The following is an 18,939-nucleotide window of genomic DNA, read 5'->3' on the forward strand; positions in this document are numbered from 1 at the left end:
CACTTGATGATCTGATCATATTAAAGAAGTGAAATGTAGATATAAGGACACACAAATTAGGAAAATACTCAAAAGTAAGTGATTTGAGAGGCAGATGCAATCTAATGGTTGGAGGCGCCTATGCTAATACTTTGCTTCGGCCATCTGGAGCCGACCACTGCATCGAATGCTTGGCACACATACCCACTATGACATCGTTGGCCACTCAAGCAAAAATATCTAACGTCGTTAACAATCCACCCCTCTCTCCACTTAATGAAGCCTTATTCGTTCCTACTACCTTAGCTTAGACATGTGAGTCTCTTGTCGGTCATGCTCTCCCTTTCTCCCCAAACCAAAGCAGCCTTGCTCTTGCTCTCTCTAAGGTGCCAAACCAAAATAGCTTCTATGGCGCAACGTATGTGGAGGCTCATCCCCCCTTCTCTCCCCTGAAGATGCCACGGGTAGAACCTATTATCTTCCTCTTTCTCCCCTTTGAGGAGGCCATGACCAGAGGCCAACAGATATGATGCCTCCATGACAGAAGATCACCAGATCTGGCAAGACTGAGGTTGACAAGGTAGTGGCGTGGACTATCCATCTCTTTTCTCTACTCAGACGCTCTGATCCCAGTAGGGAAGTGGCATATATTTCTTGGATCTGTTGCAAGCTCGTGAGTCAAATTTGGTTTTCTTGCAACGGATTTTTGAAATATTGGGGGACTGTATTTTTTAAAAGTGGCAGTAGGAAGATCTTGAAATGAATTCTTTTACTAGGTGATTTCTTATTGCAGTATGTGATTTGAAAATGTTGGAGGTTATATCTTTGAATGCTGCAATGCAAATCCTAAAATTGTTTTTTTTCTCTTGTCAAGTCAATTTGTTATAGTTGGTGTTTCAAAATGTTGGTGACCATATCTATGAATGTTGCAATAAAAGAATCTTGTAATTGGATTTTCTTCAGAGATTTCTTTATGTTGCAACCGTTCTTGAACATGCTCTGTGGATAACGTTTAATATTTCACATGCAAAACCAACACATTGCAAAAGTTGTTTTGGATTGTTACGCGCGATTGTCAAATTTGTATGTTTGTTGCAGGAGTTCTTGCTGGAATTTTACAGGAATATGCTTTCTCGTTGCAGTGAGATTTTATGGTTGGAATCATGATAACACGATTTTTTGAGATGAGACGAAAATATTGCAGGAAACAATTTTCGGTGGGAGTCTTCTAAGTGAGATCGGACGTCAGCGATCTTGTCTAGCACCACCGATCCTACTACTGCTGCACCGTCCGACGCTAGCATAGGGTCCACGTGGGGATTTCGATTGTGCATTTTCCCCTTCACTTCTCTTTCCACAATAAACGCCTACACAAAAGGAGTAACCACGCCCCGAAGGCGGAATAGTACGGACCTCCCACCTAGATACGCCTTCCAAGCATCAAAACGTCCTTAAGAGACTAACCTAGCCCAGTTGTCCAGCCTTGCCCACACCGGCGTCGACCGGTCGAAGCCGACGGAAATGGCTTCCCGCCTCCTATCCAGATCAGCGGCTGCGCTCCTCGGCTCCCACCTCTGCGGCAGGACGCCAAACCCTACCCACCGTCTCCTCGCCCATGGCACTGCCTTGGCGTCCCTCCTGGGCCCCACTGGCGGCCTCCCCGCCGCCACCGACTCAACCCTCCTCCGCGACTCGGTGCGGTGGTTCTCCTCGTCGTCCACGGCAGCGGTAGCCGAGGTTCCGATGACGGCGGACGGACTGACGGTGGACTCGATCTCCGGGAAGGGGTGGACGATCCTTCCCGAGGCCGAGAGCGACTGGCGCAGCCACGCCGCCGCCGTCGCGCAGTCCATCAAGCTTATCAAGAAGCGCCTCAAGGTTCAATATTTGCACGAAACCTCACGCGCTGTGTTTTTCCATAGGCGAAATCGGTGAAGTGCCTAGTTTTGTTGCGCCGGGATGTGCGTCTTTGGTGCCTGCTTCGCTCAGGCATATGAACGAACATCTTATGTGCGGTGTGTGGCGCAGGATAAATTGTTAGTATGTGTTTTCGATTTTATTTGACCTGCGCGTGGTTTTGGTTTGCGCAGTGGGGATGGATACTCGAGAGGACGAAGCAATTGGCTGTGGTGTTGGAGAGGCCAGACCTCTGGGATGATCCTGTTTTTGCCGGGAGGGTTAGCCGTGAGAACGGTGAGCTCATGGGCAAGATTAAGTCAGTCAACCAATTTGAGCAGGAACTAATTGAACACATTGAGATGTTAAGGCTGGCACGTGAAGAAAATGATAATGAACTTGAGATGGTGAGTACCGTGCTTCATTACATAATATAAGGGTCCAAAAACAATATTATATAGAAATTTGTGCTATTAATGCTGCAAACCAGCTATTTGTCTTATACGTTTTTAATTGTCTTGTGCAGGAAAGTATGAGGGCTTTAGCCGATATGAGAAGAAGTGCAAAGGAGAAAGAACTGAACGCGTTGCTTTCAGGAGACAATGACTCCTGCTCGTGCTTCATGGAGGTATATTTTTTGTACAGTCTTGTTAATTTTTCAGAGAATTGCTCAATCTAGAGCTCTTGAACTTGAAGCATTAATGCTCCTTTTATACTTTGCTGATAAGATTTTTAGTGGGTCATTCCTTATGATGATAATTTCAGGTTCAGGCAGGAGCTGGAGGCATTGAGAGCATGGACTGGGCTGCAATGGTCATGAACATGTATCAGTCATGGGCTCAACGACGAGGATATACAGTCACTGTGGTAGAAGACGTGCCTGGTGAAGTAGCTGGAATCAAGGTTTTAATGTTTTCTCACTAGTACCCATTACTGAATTAACAAATTCTTCATACAGACTTTGTGCCATTTAAATCTTTTGCTAGAGATGTATTCGGTGTGGAACTGTGGACATAAAGTCTGCTCTCTTTCAAAGCAGTTACTTTTGAATTTGAGGATTGTTTAACAAAAATGAACTCATACTGAACTGCTGCTCTTTCCAGAGGGCTACCATAAAAGTTGATGGTGAATATGCGTTTGGATATGCCAAAGCTGAAGTAGGAGTTCATAGATTAGTGCGAATTTCTCCATTTGACAGTGGAAAACGGCGGCACACTTCCTTTGCTGCTGTTGCTGTAATACCTATTCTTGGGGATGTCTCAACCCGATACCAGATTAAAGATTCAGATCTTCGGATAGAACGTTTCCGTGCTGGTGGTCCTGGTGGCCAGCATGCCAACACTACAGAAAGTGCTGTTAGAATCGTGCACATTCCAACTGGTATAACTGCAACAAGTCAAAACGAAAGGTAAATTTTAGGTCCTTCCAATTTGGATTTCAAATGTTTTATCATATGCCATTATGTCATTACAGTATAAGTTGCAAGGTTTATTTCCCTCTTAATTGGAGGATGATTTTTGATCAATCAGAAACAGCATTTTGACTATTTCTATTCCTGCATGCTTATAAACGTAAATGTTGCTAAGTCCTGCTTGAGAAATGCAGATCACAACACATGAACAAGGCATCAGCAATGGCAGTGCTCCAATCTCGTTTGGACCAGCTGGAGATTGCCCGCCAAGCACAGATGAATTCTGAGCACACACAATCACTCAATGAAATCAGCTGGGGCAACCAAATAAGATCTTATGTTCTCCATGTAAGATTTCAATTTGAGAGACTATCAGATTAAACTAGCAACTCTGGCAATGATATAACCGTGACTTCACAATAGCATTATCTGTGGTCTGGGTGTTCCCTCTGAACTAGTCTTTAGAGTTCGTTTTCCTGTTTCTATTTTGTTTGCTTCCTCATCTCAGATCTTTTGAAAATCAAGAAAGAAGCTGAAACTACTAATTATTTTCCGGACCTACATGGCTACATCTCTAGTTACATGTTTTGATCTAGGTTTTCTGTCATAAATGTTTCTAGCAAAGTTTTAGAGTAAGTGCAGGCAAAACTTTCTTGTGTGCATAAAGATGGGTGTCGCGAAGTGTGATCATCATAATTTCTTTCATAATTGCTTCTTCAACTGGACTTGTGTAGTACTTGATAGATATAAGTAAATAATTGATTTCTTTGCTTTTGGACAGCCATACCGTATGGTCAAAGATCTCCGGACAAACTATGAAGTATCCGACCCAGATTCGGTCCTGGAAGGAGACCTAGATGATTTCATTTTGAACTTTTTGTCTTCATCGTTGGATGAAGCTGGTGTAAGTGCCTGAACACAAACCTTGCTTACCATTTTTCACGAGCATCAACCTACTGAGTCAATTTCCTTAAAAAAAACCAACCCAGAAACTGTCAGTGTAGCAAGTGGAGGTGCTGCTTCTTTACTACACTGATAAATACAACGTGAGCTCAAATGGTGAAAAAACTAAGGTGCTGAATAGTAGCAGGTTGCATGCAAAAACCGGAGCTTACGGAAGGCAATATAACGAAATTTTGCATCATTGTCAGTCTAAAGTTTTTTTTTTCTGTACGGATGTTGCCGTTTGTTATAGATATGTAGTCATTTCTAATCAACCCATCACTTCTCTGCTGTAATGACACCAGACTACATTGATTTAGTCATTCAATAATTTGTCACTTCAGTTCTGAAAGTTTTGTGTTGGAAAATGAAAAAAAAAGTACCACTGCTAATCTAGTCTCAACTCTCAAACTACCAAAGTATTTGTTTTCCATTTTTGTATGTGTGAGGTAAACTGTCAAACAATTTGAAACGTCAGGTTCTTAAGGTGCGTTTTTTTTTTTGCTCACGCATGCATGCAACGAAATGGGACCCTGGCCACTTTTTGTTTACTCTATTAGATTTTTTTTTGGTGTGAGGAGTTACTCGGATGGTGATTAGCTTTTGATGCTTAGCCATTATGGTAAAAAAAATATAGGGAAAATTGCAAAAAACACACTTGCATGACAGATGGTTTTCATTTATCCACTCATAAAAACTCTTTTAGGTTAGTCTTACACCTATAAATTTAAAGTACTTTCATATACTCATTGGATCTATATATCATTTTGACCGTTACACGTGTGTCGGTCCTGCTACGTGACCTTCGTTGGCTCGTTCAGCGTGGTGGGTGTGCAGATTGACTCATTTCCATAGCTCTCATAGCGATCAATGCGATTAGCCCGAGCTGACCCAATCAGTGTGATCAGGCAGAGTGGCGCTGGGCAGTGGGGTGCTGGGGCGATGGGCTCGGGAGTTGGGAGGGGAGTGATACAGTGGAGCTGAGCGTGAGAGCTATGGAGATGAGTCAATCCACACTCCTACCACGCTAGACGAGCTAGCGGAGGCCAAGCAATAGGATCCATGGTCATAAGGAGCACACGTGTGACGGTTAAATCGACATTTAGATCTAAGGATATCTGAAAATATTTTAAATTTGCAAGTGTATGACTGAACTGAAAGTTCTTGTGAGTGGGTAAATGAAAACCATTGTATGCATATGGGTTTTTGTAATTTTCCCAAAAATATAATAAGCAAGAGCTTGCATGGCAAGCGGCATCGGGAATTTGGGATGATATCAAGTTGATAATAGACGTAACAGATTTCGTAACAGAATTAGCACAGTTGACGCCTACACTAAGAAATAAACTGTGTGTAAAAAAAAAAAAAAATCGGCCATGTTATATTATACCTTCGCACGTTCACATCTTTACTTCTTTACCCGTACATGCAACTGCAATTTTCCCCGGTAAGAAGCTCCATAGTAACCAAAACCTATTTAAATCACAAGGGCTTGGCAGCCCTGAAACTTGGGTGCAAGAGCCGGGCGAGCTCCTCCTCGTCCGCATCCAGCGGCCCGCCGGTCTCATTCCGGACACGCCGCACGGCGGTGGTATTGAGCGACTCGTGCTTGAACCCGTACAGGTTCAGTATCTGGTCGTCGGCGAAGTTGAGCGCGCGCTCCATGGCGCGCCGGCACCGCGCGGCCTCGTAGCTCGCGTACTGCCCCCCTGCACGGCTTGCACCCGACGAAGTGCGTCACCAGCGGCCACCGGTCGTCGCCGTGCCCCGGCCCCCACTTGCGTTGCATCTCTTCTTAACTGTCCACGATTGCCACCCAGTAGCCGTGCAGGCTGTAAGAGCTCTCGAGGAACGTCTTGTCGCCCCAGCTGCTGCGCTGTGTCACGAGCAGGTAGACGAGCGCCGACTGGTCGTCGGCCTCGTACGGCGGCCGGTCGGAGAGCGTCTCGGCGAGGACCTTCCCGTAGCTATCGCGCACTGGGCCGCGCAACCCCATGCGCGACCACTCGTCAAGCAGGTCGAGCATCCATTGGCAGTTGCGGATAGCGAAGCTGCCGGCGTTGATGCCGAGCCAGCTCTTGGCGGCGTACACCTTCTCGTCCCAGCCGTGGAGCACGAGGTTGTGGCGCGTGTACTTGCCCCACGGCGGCTCGAACAGCATGTCGGTGAACGCCACGTCGGAATCCACCCACCAGAGCAGCTCCACCTCCGGGTGCGCGAGCATCAGCGCGCGCAGCAGCGGCAACTTGGTCCAGAACCCCGACGGCTCGGCGTTCCGCATTGCTGTAGAAGACGTCGAAGCCGTGGACGCGGCAGTAGTCCACCTTGTTCTTTAAGGCGCGGAGGAGCACGTGGTCGCCGTCCGTGTCCCCGCACCGCAGCGGCGCCGACCTGGTGACCACGAGCACCCGTGGCCTCCCCGGTGCGACGAAGGCCGGGAAGTGCGGGTGGTCGCAGAGCCATTTGGCCCTGCGCGCGTCGTAGTCCGGCACGGCCGGGCCGTCAGCTGGCGCAGCGGCGGGATACTTTGCTCCTCGTCACTCTCGACACCCGCTGCCGGAGACGGTGGCGGCTCGTCTGTAGGCGCTGTGCTGGAGGGCGCGTCGTGGCGGCCGTACTCGATGCGGATGCGGGGGAGCTTCAAGTCGGGCGACGAGGTGAACAAGAAGAGCGCGCAGGGCGCGACGAGGAAGAAGACGACGGGGATGACCGGAACAGGGAACAGCCGTTGCTGCCGGGCTCGCCGGTCGGCTTGCTCGGACATCGTCGACGATGCACGTACCTCTTGAAGCACCTCCACTGGAGATCGATGGCCTAATAGAGACGCATCGACGCGTGGGTTTGGCTTGGAAGTTTCGTTATTTCGGTCGACGGAGTACAACGCGCGCTGGCTGCAGTTCGAGTCTATGTTAAGCCCCGTTTGGTAGGGTTTTAGATAGCAGCTTCACCTCTTATTTGTAGCTTGTAATCTAAACTAAAATAGTTTAAATTTTTATTTTTAATCTAAAATAAAAATAAAATAGTTCATCTAAACACTTATAGTGTGTTTATAGCTTTAGCTCCACAAATTCATAGAGCTAGGGATATCCAGTTCCATTTTTTTTTTGAATTTAGAGCTTTACCAAATATGCCATTAATGTCTGCCAATGGAGAATATACATGGCTATGTGGCTGCTGTGCTAATTATTAAAAATATTGTAGATGCATCGAGACTAGAGATGGAAATAGATACACAATGACAAGTTCTAGGTATCACTAATCGTGACACATGCATATGATGTGTGCATTTCTATATATGTGTGATACACCAGATCCTACCTGCGTCGTCAACAATATGCCATTCCCCGGAATAAGAGCATTCATCACTTACATTCATATCATCCAAGATGGTGCTTCATGTAATATTGCTTTTTACGTAATTTCTGCGTAAGTAGCCAGGAAACACCGCTGTCAGCGGTCAGCCTGTCGCAATCAAGTTTCTTTTAGCAACCTCATTATCTTTTTTTTAAAACCAAAGTCAAGTGCTCTGCTATTCCATTAAGCAAGAGAGGAAAATGAAATAATAAAACAAAATGAAGTTCCAAATTACAAAAGGTACATAGACGCTACGCTGTTGGATTAAAAGCTCTCCTCCTTAGGATTATATCCTCTCTCGTTTCAGTGGCCACCTCCAGCACATTCATAGATCATTGTTGGAAGACTCATTGATTCCTCTCTTTTCATACATTCCACATCACATATGGAGCAATCAAGTGGGTTAACTAGTTGAAAAATGGGGGTGAGCTCCCAAATGAGGATAATCTCCCACACCTCCAAGGCGAAGGGATAATGTAGGCAAAGATGAAGGCCAGTTTCTTGTTCAATGTCGCAAATAACACAAAAGTCCTGGTGTGGCTAGCCTCAAAGAGCTAGGTTGTCCAGCGTAAGCACCTTGTTTTGGACCAAGGTCCAAGTAAAAAAGATTGTATTTGTATTCCACCTTTGCTTTCCAAATAAGATCTGTGTTATAAATTTCAAAGCAGTCATGGAATTGGATTTGATATGCTGACTGGGTCGAATATTCACCATTTGGCGTCCAACGCCAGGATATAGAGTCTGGGACATCAGGTTGCAAATGGATGGATTGTAGGCTACCCTAGAGAAAAACGAATTCCTGCAACTCGGTGGCGTTGGTGATTTTTCCACAGAGAGAGTGAACCCATGATGCAGTTGTGAGCTCTTCAGACACCATTTTGTTTTTTCTTCTCACAAGATTGAAGAGGCTAGGAGCTAGGAATTTGGGCACCTCTCCATGAAGCCATCAGTTGTGCCAGAACTTGGCTTTTTTGCCATCGCCAATAGTAACTTCCGTCAAGATATTAAAAAGAAGTCGATCAGTAGCATCACAAGGGACCTCTGAGCTCACCCATGGTTTGGAAGTGTTGTTCCACTCATAGCAAAGCCAACACAGCCTGTGTGCTCTCCCAAATTTCTCAAGGTCTAAGATTCCAAGGCCGCAAAGTTTCTTTGGTCTACTCACTTTCTTCCAATTTACCAAGCAGTGACCACCATTTGTCTCTTCTTTTCCTTTCCAAAGGAACGAGAGGTGGATTTTGTCAATTTTTTGCGTGCCCACACGGCCTGTGAGAAGATTGTGAGATGATATGTTGGTATGAATGAAAGGATGGATGCTACAAGCACTTGGGGACCTGCAAGGTTGAGAAGGTGGCCCTTCCAGGCCGATATGCAAGCACCTACCTTCTCGATCAGGGGTTGGATGTGTATCCTTGTAAGCTTGTGTGTGTGCAGTTGTAGGACAAGGCAACGACACAGAAAACCTTTTTGTTCACCCGGGAAGGCCTGGAGAATTTTTTTTTCTAGAATACTCAGGAGAGCTATGCATCTTTGTATTAAGAGGAGGAAAAAATGAGACTACACAACAACCTTAACAGGTCTTAGCATGTAGAAGGGAATCAGGAAAGGAAATTTTAAGGTAAAGGATAACTAAAACGGAAAAGGAAATTGTAGGTGATTAGATTACGGAGCCAAACACACGCAACCTCTCTATGAGTATGGCAAGGTGCTTAGCCCCAGCGCCACACCAACAATCAACGTTGTCCCAGATCAACACCACCAAGGAATCTAAAGAAATACAACAGCTGTTAAAGTTTACGCGAGAGCCAAATCCTCTAATAGATCAAGAGGGTTAGGGAGTCTAGTCCTCTCCGGAAGTCTGTGGCCACCTGCCCCCGAGTATGTGACCACCAATCAAGTATCAAAATATCTGCATAAGGAGTAAGGACTCTCAACACCTGCCACCAAATTCCCTAGCCAAGCAGCAGTGTAATAGAAGGTGATATGTGGTCTCTGGCAGTTAGGAACAATGTGCGCAAGCATCATTGGTTTGGAGGCCATGCCGTCACCTACGTATTGCTGTCCATAGTCTACCGTGAAATGCAAGCCAACCAAAGAATTTGACCTTCGTGGGTGCCCAAGACCTACGTAACATTGTGGCACCCCCAAAACAGATGCAGCCATTGAACATGAGGTGATATGCCGAGCTAGCAGAGTATTGGCCAGAAGAATACCACTTCCAAACAACACGGTCTTCCTCGTTACTCGGGGTGATGGACTCAAGTTGGCTCCAAAGCTGTAGGTACTGGCTTAAAGCAGGCATGGATAAGGGGTCGATAATATCCCGGATCCATCATCGGTTTCGTAAAGCATCCTCAATTGTTCTGCTCCTAGAAGCATTCAAAGTAACACACCTGAAGAGATCGGGAGCCAAGAAACAGATAGAGCGGCCATGAAGCCAAATGTCAGTCCAGAAGAGCGTCAGTCCAGAAGGCCTGGAGAATTTCATCAAGGCTAATGTTTTCGCATCTAATCGGATGTACCGTGCTCTTGTCAAAATTTGATACGAGACCAGTTATATGACCGAAGGATTGTAGTATCTCTTGCATAGCCTGAATCCCATCTTGTGCTGTGTTTATGAACATTGCCGCATCATCTGCATAAAAGCGATGTTCTCAGTTTTGCCGTTGCAAGAGGGATGGGAGAGAGGATGCCATGATCTGTAGCTCAGTCTAGATTTTTTGGTAAGCGACCAATGGCCAGGATGAACAACATGAGGGGAGGGGGGATCTCCTTGGCAGACACCGCGTATGTGGTCTAAATTTTCTCTTGGCAAGCCATTAAGAAGTGTGCGTGAATTCGCCGTGCGAAAGAGAATGGAGATCCATTCTTGCCACCGTGGTTCGAAGCCCGATTCTTGAGGACGTCTAAGAGGTAGGTCCAATTGATGGAATCAAGAGCTTTTGCAGTGTCGAGCTTGAGGAATAGAGCCGGGATCTTGTTTCTATGTAAGCCTCGTACCGTGTTTTGTGTGTACAGGAAATTATCCTGGATGCAACTCTTTTTTATGAAGGTGCTTTGACATGGAGAGACAAGATTGTCCAACATAGGGGCCAACCTGTTCACCAAGAGTTTAGAGAGAATCTTCGCCACGTCATGGATGAGGCTAATTGGTCTAAAATCCCCCACTCCGTTGGAGTCAGTCTTTTTTGGAAGAAGAGCAATATTGGTTGAGTTGAGGAGATCAAAGAAAGATGCATTAAGGTTGTGAATTTGGTCGAACGCCGCAACCATGTCTATTTTAATGAATCCGTTTGGGCCGGGCGCTTTGTCTAGATGCATGGAGAAGATGCTCTTTGATTCCTTCCTCTTAGAAGGGAGCATCAAGGTGTGAGAGATCATGAGGTTGATACCAAGTGCCTTCCAGTCCAAGATAAGGCTTCTATCTTGTGAAGCACCAAGATGTTGTTTGAAATGTCTGAGTTCTTTTGCTTCATCTCCCTGTGAAAAGATCCGGCCTTCACTTGTCTGCAACTTGGATGACAATTTTCCTTTTCCTAGCACATGCCCTGAGCTGGAAAAACTTAGTATTTGCATCTCATGTTTGATCCAAGAGAATCTGGATTTTTGCTTGAGGCGTAGCTTCTCAATAACCGCCAAACCGGCAGCACCGTTTTTAAGGTTTTGTCGCAAATGTTTCTCTTGCTGCGTTAGGGGCCGACTGTACTGGGCTACGTCCAGCCGGTAGATGATCTATTTGCGTTAGGCGTAGGAACCTCATTATCAGATTCGTTTTTGTATATATGTGATCATTATATTGCTAGCTGTAGACAAAAGCAAAACACAATTGAGGACGATGCACTCCTTATTTGAGTAGATTGAGAAATCAAGATAGTAGTACATAAGAGTAGCTTGGTAGCAACTGGTCATGGCCACGCATGCATCAGCATGACACTACCAGCCGTGCTCTGTCATGCTATCAGCATGACTGCAATATAATTAAGCAGTCGCGACAGCCAGCCGTAGTATGTCCCGGCCGGCCGGCCGATCGATCGAGCGGCGGTGGGCGTCGGAGCGGTCCAGCCCGCTCGCCGGAAGCAAAGGAAAGCAACAGCACCGGCCGGGCAGTACGAAGCCGGCTGTGCCGGTGCCGTTATATTTATATGTACTTTGATAGTAAATATTTTCGGATCGATTTATAGTTAATCTTGTTACAACGGAAATATATATTATTTTTTAATATATATATATTTTTAAGTGTGTGTATATATATATATACACACACACAAAAGATTTTTGATGTAGTTCATTATTGTAGTCACCTTTGCATCACTCCTAAGTTATAACTTAAAAAAAATAATCAGTTACGATGACACAGGTACTTAAGTTACTATCATACGACAAAAAGTATATAATTATGAGACGCACTGTAGTTTACTGTTACGCCACCCCAGTTACGACTAAGAAAATAGTCAGTAACAACGGCACATATAGTTGAGTTACGATCGCATCAGAAAAAGTCAGTTACGATCGTAACTATACTGTTTTTGGGATTATAACTGGAGGTGTGCGCAGAGGTGAACAACTTACAAAAATGTATAATTACGACTAGAGAAGGTACTGAGTTACAATCATATACATTTGTAGTAACTGATATATCTTTTGAATCACAACTATACTGTTTTTAGAATCATAACTAGGAATGTGCTTTCACATTTCAAAAAGCTAATTACATGATTAAGTATGTATAATCATTATAGCGGTATTTTTTATGGGATTAGTTATTATTTTGAATATTTTAGGAGTGAAAATGGTATAGGAAGAGATAAGAAAACCCTAAATACCTTGGAGAAAAGAAGAAGAAAAAGAAAAAAAAAAGAGGAAATTAGAACAAAATTCAGTAAAAAAAACCCTTCTCGCGGTCTAACCGGGCTCAACCGCAGTCTGACCGCCAGGTAGACAAGCACGTAGGCTTGCCACGTGAGCTTCCTGCGATCTGATTGACCCTTCTTACGGTCTGACCATCAATGCACAAAGGCTCCCTTAAGTAGTCGATCAACTCTCTCACTCCTTCCCCCTCTCTCTCTCATTTGCCTCTCTCTCCCTCTCATTCACTTTCTCACTCCAACAAACCCTAGAGAGAGAGCGCTCCAAATCAATGTGTCGACAGTCGAAGATCGGAGGTGGGGACTCCCATGAGCTTCCCGAAGGACTTCCCTGAGCTTCTCCCCCCTTTCCTCCCCGTCGAAAGGGTTTCCTCGCTGTTTCTTCCTCCACGAGCTCATTCACCCCTCGTGAGTCCAATCGGTGGATCAAAGCTTCTCTGAAGGATCCTGATCCAATACAAAGTTCCTCTACACCTAGATAAACATCCATATACCATTTTCCCCTCGTTTCCTAGCCCTAGGTGATCCTGTTTTGATTTTCACCATGAAACCCTGATGAATACTATAGGTCTAGATCTCATTTTTTGGGGTTTTACGGGTTTGGACCATGCATGTCGTCCAAACAATCATAGAATATGTTCCCTTAGTCCTATGGAGTATTTTGGCACCCTTCATCATCAAAGGTTTCACCGGAGTCCTCGTCGGTGATCCCGTGAAGGTGCTACTGGTAGGGTCTAGCGGTCTAACAGCCATTAGGACCGGTCTGACCGCTAGTAGGTCGGTTCAAAATATCTAAATTTAGGAGTCAGACCGTCGTTAGGGCTGGTTTGATCGTTGGTCAGTGGCCTAATTGTCACCATACTTTCGGTCTAACTGCTAGGGCTTTAACTCTCTGCACTCTCGTGGTTTAACCACCACTTGCACGTCGGTCTGACCGCCAGCTCTTCAAGACTTTGTGCACTTAGATTATCTTATCCAGGGTTTCAAACTTCGGAACTCTAATCATTTTGTGGTCTTTTACAAATGTTTTTGAAACATGACACTCTATATTATCCAAGCATGCATCATTTGCATATTTTTCCATCGTTCATTTATTTATGCAATGCATTCTTGATTCATTTAGAGAGCATTGCGCCGACGGTCCAAGCGAGTGAAGGCGATGCCAATCTGCCTGAGTTCTATGAGTGTTACGCTGGGAGTATCAGTCAAACACCGGAGTAGCAAGGTAAGAATATAAGCATATTGCATCTTTGTTTGAATTGAATGGAGTCTAAATTAATAAGTTGTCGCTTATGTACCTTTACATTGTTAGTGAGTCGATGTCGGGTTTATATGGGTAGAACCTATATTGAATTGTATTACCTCTACCTTGAGTTGTTGATTATCCATATCCTTATAGCCTTATTAACCTTGTCGATGTCTAACTTAAGAATTATTCGAAATACTTAGCAATGCATAGGTTCCCGATAGAAGACGAGAGATGATGCAACTATTGCTCGTGAGCTTAAGGCTTACTTATTATTTACAAATGTAATGATAATGATGTGGGTTCTATGAGTTATAGGTATGAGGTGAGATGTGGACGGTGCTAGGGGTATCTTTTACACCGGAGGAGTTCCTCAGTGTAGTTCGGGAGAGAAACTCGGATGCCATAGATCGCTTGCATCATTTAAGCATCGTCCGTTGTTGCAGTTGGCTCTATCACTTTTCGTACTAACCATATGTTGATCTAATGGTAAGACAAGCCGATTACCATATGTCTTGCTGACGCTTGTCGTGCGTCCTTATGATGCGTAAGAGAAAAAAAAAGAAAAATGAGAAGTAAGATGGTAGGGACCTGGAGGTGTCCGAGACACACTCGCAGTAACTCTGGTGTCATAGGGGCATGTGCAAGTGAGTAGTTTCGGGTATGAGAAAGGTTGACATGAGTACCCCTTGTGTGGGACTATATGACCACTCAAGCAGAATGATTCTCGAGTCGTGTGGGTAAAATTATACCCTATGTAGGGTGTAAGAACAATTTGAATTGTCGCACTCTCGATCATGAGCATGCTTCTGTCCATTTACAGCAGTCGTAAAGTTGTGAATGCTTGATTTACGACTATTGTTCATAAGATGGTTCCATTTACGTTTATATGCAAGTCAAGGGTTACAAAGTAGAAAATTGTATGTGGATAAGTATAGATGCTCACACATAAATGTTAAGGTTGCTTACGCATATGAATTTACTTAACATCATGGTCTATTCCTTACTAATGACTCAATGCATAATCCTTGGAGTCAGGTTATTTATATGTACTCATTATGGATTAAGTTTTACGAGTATCTTCATACTCATGCTGCTTTTTTAGGTTTTACTGGTGAGAAGGAGCTCATATTTGGCTACTCGTGGGGTGAGGTTTTTGTGTGAAGCCTAAGGGTATATGGTTTCACCTAGCTTTTGTTGGTTCATAAGTGTTAATCTTTCGCCGCGTAGTTTTGTAGTTTTGGTTAGGAGGTGAACTGTTTTTTATCCTTTTAACTTTTTTTTATTGTAAATTATGTAAATAGTTAAATATTTAAGAACTTATAATATAATTTAGTTATTCGCTCTTTCTTAAGCTTTGTTATAATGTTATATGTTGGAAATACATGTGTTTCGATCTTAAATACAAAACATGTGCTGGGACTAATAGGATAGTATTCCGATTAATTATCATGGTTGCGATTGAGTAATGGATCATCCTAATGATTGATTGGAATATTATTTCGACGGTTCCTAACATGTGCGCACATGTGAACAAGTGACGATCATATGACAAAAACTATATAATTATGACTAGAAAAGGTACCAAGTTACGACCATATATATTTATAGTAACCGACCTATCTTGTGAATTGTAACTATACTATTTTTAGAATCATAACTAAAGTGGACATAAAGATGATCTACGTTACGTCTAGGCACATAATATATATACACACACATACAAATATACATATACACGGCGAGTTCATTCTGCGCCGAGATGTACTGTAGTTTATTATTGTGTCATTTTTAATTACAACAACTTAAAAAACTATTAGTTACAATAAAAAATAGTCAGATACGAACCAGATCCAGTAAGATAAAGACCATTCATTCGGCCCATGGTCTGCAGCTCTGTGCCATCCGAGCCAGCCTTTATGCCTCACTCGTGAGAGGCGCCGGCCGTGCCACCACGTCCGCCGGCCGGTCAACGTATCAGTGTATCCCACTATGTATGCACTTCGTTTCTTCTTCTTAACCATTGTGTAAGTGTGTCCTGTTTAGCCTGGGAGGAACAATCCTACACAGGTTTCAAGCCGATGCACATGGGTAGTTAAAGCCGTGGAACCCTAAGATGCATCGAGGTTTGGACCTTGAAATTACCGGTTCACTATTTTAATCGTGATCCCGTGGACACACAATCCCCATACATACTTGATGTCAGTTCTTTTTTGTTTTCTTTCTAAAAATCAGCATGGTTAGGAACATGAAAATAAGAGGGGGGGCGGGGGGGGGGGGGAATAGTCAAAGCGTGCATGCACCACCGGACTCTCCCTTCGTTTGACCCTTGCCAGACGATCAACGGTTGAGAAGAGCAGCCGCGCGATGCTATTAACTCTAGACACACCCGTAAGAAACAGAGTAAAACGAGCTGAGAGAGAGACAAGAGACCGTTCTCAGAGCAAAACGCAGAGGCCAGGATAAAGAATCATTCGCAGTTGCAAGGTGCGATCTCGCCACCTAGCAACAATGGCAGAAGACCACAAAGGCAAGACGGTCACCGACCGGCGAGCCGGCAATCGGCGGTACAACGACCGGTGCACCTTGGAGAGCCTCACCGTCGCAGCCGTCTTCCTCGTCGTGGTCGGCGCGCTCTTGCTCATCCTCGGCCCGACGTCCTCCGACCTCACCCTCCCGCGCCTCCGCGTCGTGTTCAACAACCCCGTCAACATAGCTGTCTCGGCACCGCCGGGTGCTGCCGCGCCTGCGCCCAGCAACGCGAGCGACGAGGACATCGGCCTCCCGCAGCCCCGGCAGCTGACGGACCCTCCTTACTCGCTGGGTCGCACCATCCTGGACTACGACGCGCGCCGGTCCGCGTGGCTCGCCGCGCACCCGGAGTTCCCCGCGCGCGTGCCGCTCGCGGGGAAGCCGCGTGTGCTGCTCGTGACGGGGTCGGCGCCGGCGCGGTGCCCCGACCCGTACGGCGACCACCTGCTGCTCAAGGCGTTCAAGAACAAGGCCGACTACTGCCGCGTGCACGGCCTCGACGTGTTCTACAACACGGCGTTCCTAGACGCCGAGATGTCCGGGTTCTGGGCGAAGCTGCCGCTGCTGCGGACGCTGATGCTGGCGCACCCGGAGGTGGAGCTCCTCTGGTGGGTGGACTCCGACGCGGTGTTTACGGACATGCTCTTCGAGCTGCCGTGGGAGAGGTACGCGTCCCACAACCTCGTGCTCCACGGCTGGGCCGCCAAGGTGTTCGAGGAGCGGAGCTGGGTCGGCATCAACACCGGCAGCTTCCTGATCCGCAACTGCCAGTGGACGCTCGACCTCCTCGACGCGTGGGCACCCATGGGCCCGCGCGGCCCCGTGCGCGACAGGTACGGAGAGCTGTTCGCGCAGGAGCTCTCCGGGCGCCCGCCGTTCGAGGCCGACGACCAGTCGGCGCTCGTGTTCCTGCTCGTGAGGCAGCGGGAGAGGTGGATGGACAAGGTGTTCCTCGAGAGCTCCTACGAGCTCAACGGGTTCTGGGAGGGAATCGTGGAAAGGTACGAGGAGATGCAGCGGAAGGGGCGGCCCGACGGGCTCGGCGACGGTCGGTGGCCACTCGTGACGCACTTCGTCGGGTGCAAGCCGTGCCGGCGATACGCGGACAGCTACCCGGCTGAGCGGTGCCGGCTCGGCATGGAGCGCGCGCTCAACTTCGCTGACGACCAGATACTGAAGCTGTACGGGTTCGAGCACGAGTCGCTCAACGGCACCGCCGTGCGGCGTGTCCGGAACGAGACCGGCGGGCCACTGGACGCCGACGACGAGGAGCTCAGCCGGCTGTTGCACCCCACGTTACGGGCCGTCAAGCCCACGTAGGCGACATAGTGCTAGCTTGTCAGAGATTCTGTTTCTTATGGTTGACTTGATTTTGCTGGAGTTTCTTTTCTTTTCTTTCTTTTTTCTTGTTCCCTCTCCCTTCTTCTCAGACTCAGAACACTCAAACCCAGAGATATTTACCGATTAGTACACACATTCATTCGCAAAGACATGGCTACGTGCTTAGTTGCTTAACCTCCATCTTAAATGCTTATCCATATTCCTCCATGTTTTGATCCGTATGTTAACGTGATACTCCATCCGTTTTAAAATACAAGGCATATTAGAATTTTTTTAAAGTCAAACTTCATAAATTTTGTCAGACAATTAGTGAAATTATGAACACATTTAGTGTACAAAGATATACAATAAATTTGTATTTCGCATATCTTTTAATAAGATATTACTTTCATAGCAATTGACAATATATTAAAAGATAAATTAATAATCAAAGTATCCTCTGAAAGACTTTTTCAAATCTTAATGAGTTCTTTAAAAAGAAATGGGATGAGTATCATACAGCCTTACAGGGAAAAGACTATATCGGATCAACTTGACAGAGTGGCACGAGAGAATGTGATCAACTTGACAATGATAAATAGGTTTGGGAAACTATTAGGTGCTTTGTGAAAAATGAACGGAACAACTAAATATCATTTGCATGATTTTCTTCCCTCAAATCATGCAAATTTATGGCCACGAGATCCATACGGAGATTTGTGTTCACCGGTAGCTCATCATCCTCTCTGGATGAAAAGTTAGGGTTTAGGTTGGGGTTAAGGTTCAGGATTTAGTGTCCTCGGCTTTAGAGGTATGGCTGGCGAGGCAGTGGTGATGGATGACGGGTGGGACGTCAAGGTAGCAGAGGACCGCTAGTGTGCGAGGGTGTTATGGTTTTAGTGGTTAGGGGAGGCGGCTATCATGGGTGGTGACAGAGACAGGGGCGAATGGAACTACGATCGGTGATGGAGGAAGCTTTTTTATGTGAAGGGTTAGGCTCATCCTAACCGTTGGTTTTGAATCTAATGGATGAAAATTCGAATGAGTCTTGGACAAAATATCATGCAAAAGACAAATAGACTCATTTCAAAGTTACCATGCATCAAAGCTACCGCGGGGATGTAGTTTTACTTCATATTTATAGACCAGACACGAAGATATATGCATCGAAGTGGAGAGTTTTGAGTTATGCTTGAGGTATTGTGCCTCGCTCTCATGAAGCAACTACGTCAAGCTATTATAAACTGGTCACGCCAGATGCTATCAAATCCAAAACCACTTTGTGCACATGACCACTGCGCTACAGGCCACCACGGACGCCACGGCTTGCTGCGCATGGCTTGACCCGCACCGGGGCAAAATTTGATAATACTTTTCAAACCAAAATGTTTTTG

General features: G+C 45.8%; 2 protein-coding genes and 1 pseudogene across 2 annotated transcripts; 2 read left to right on the forward strand and 1 right to left on the reverse strand.

The window, feature by feature from the left end:
* The first annotated feature begins 1,441 nt into the window (after positions 1-1,441).
* Positions 1,442-4,631, forward strand: LOC133912340 (peptide chain release factor PrfB2, chloroplastic-like). The gene is made up of 8 exons (XM_062355016.1): positions 1,442-1,857; positions 2,070-2,282; positions 2,402-2,503; positions 2,641-2,778; positions 2,979-3,283; positions 3,481-3,634; positions 4,068-4,190; positions 4,276-4,631. The coding sequence occupies exons 1-8, from the start codon at positions 1,501-1,503 to the stop codon at positions 4,288-4,290; spliced, it is 1,407 nt and encodes a 468-aa protein (XP_062211000.1). The 5' UTR covers positions 1,442-1,500; the 3' UTR covers positions 4,291-4,631.
* Positions 4,632-5,710: 1,079 nt separating this feature from the next.
* Positions 5,711-6,992, reverse strand: LOC133910523 (probable glycosyltransferase 4; annotated as a pseudogene).
* A 9,185-nt stretch (positions 6,993-16,177) lies between these two features.
* On the forward strand, positions 16,178-17,670 carry LOC133911006 (probable glycosyltransferase 5). The gene has a single exon (XM_062353240.1). It carries the CDS (start codon positions 16,205-16,207, stop codon positions 17,543-17,545), a length of 1,341 nt encoding a protein of 446 aa, XP_062209224.1. The 5' UTR covers positions 16,178-16,204; the 3' UTR covers positions 17,546-17,670.
* Positions 17,671-18,939: the final 1,269 nt, after the last annotated feature.

Source organism: Phragmites australis, chromosome 3 (assembly GCF_958298935.1).
Source record: "Phragmites australis chromosome 3, lpPhrAust1.1, whole genome shotgun sequence".
NCBI lineage: Eukaryota > Viridiplantae > Streptophyta > Magnoliopsida > Poales > Poaceae > Phragmites > Phragmites australis.

Coding starts and splice junctions, on each gene's coding strand:
- LOC133912340 (XM_062355016.1), top strand. CDS start 1,501: ATGGCTTCCCGCCTCCTATCCAGATCAGCGGCTGCGCTCCTCGGCTCC. Junction 2,779..2,978: donor GTGAAGTAGCTGGAATCAAG/GTTTTAATGTTT, acceptor TGCTCTTTCCAG/AGGGCTACCATAAAAGTTGA. Junction 3,635..4,067: donor TAAGATCTTATGTTCTCCAT/GTAAGATTTCAA, acceptor GCTTTTGGACAG/CCATACCGTATGGTCAAAGA.
- LOC133911006 (XM_062353240.1), top strand. CDS start 16,205: ATGGCAGAAGACCACAAAGGCAAGACGGTCACCGACCGGCGAGCCGGC.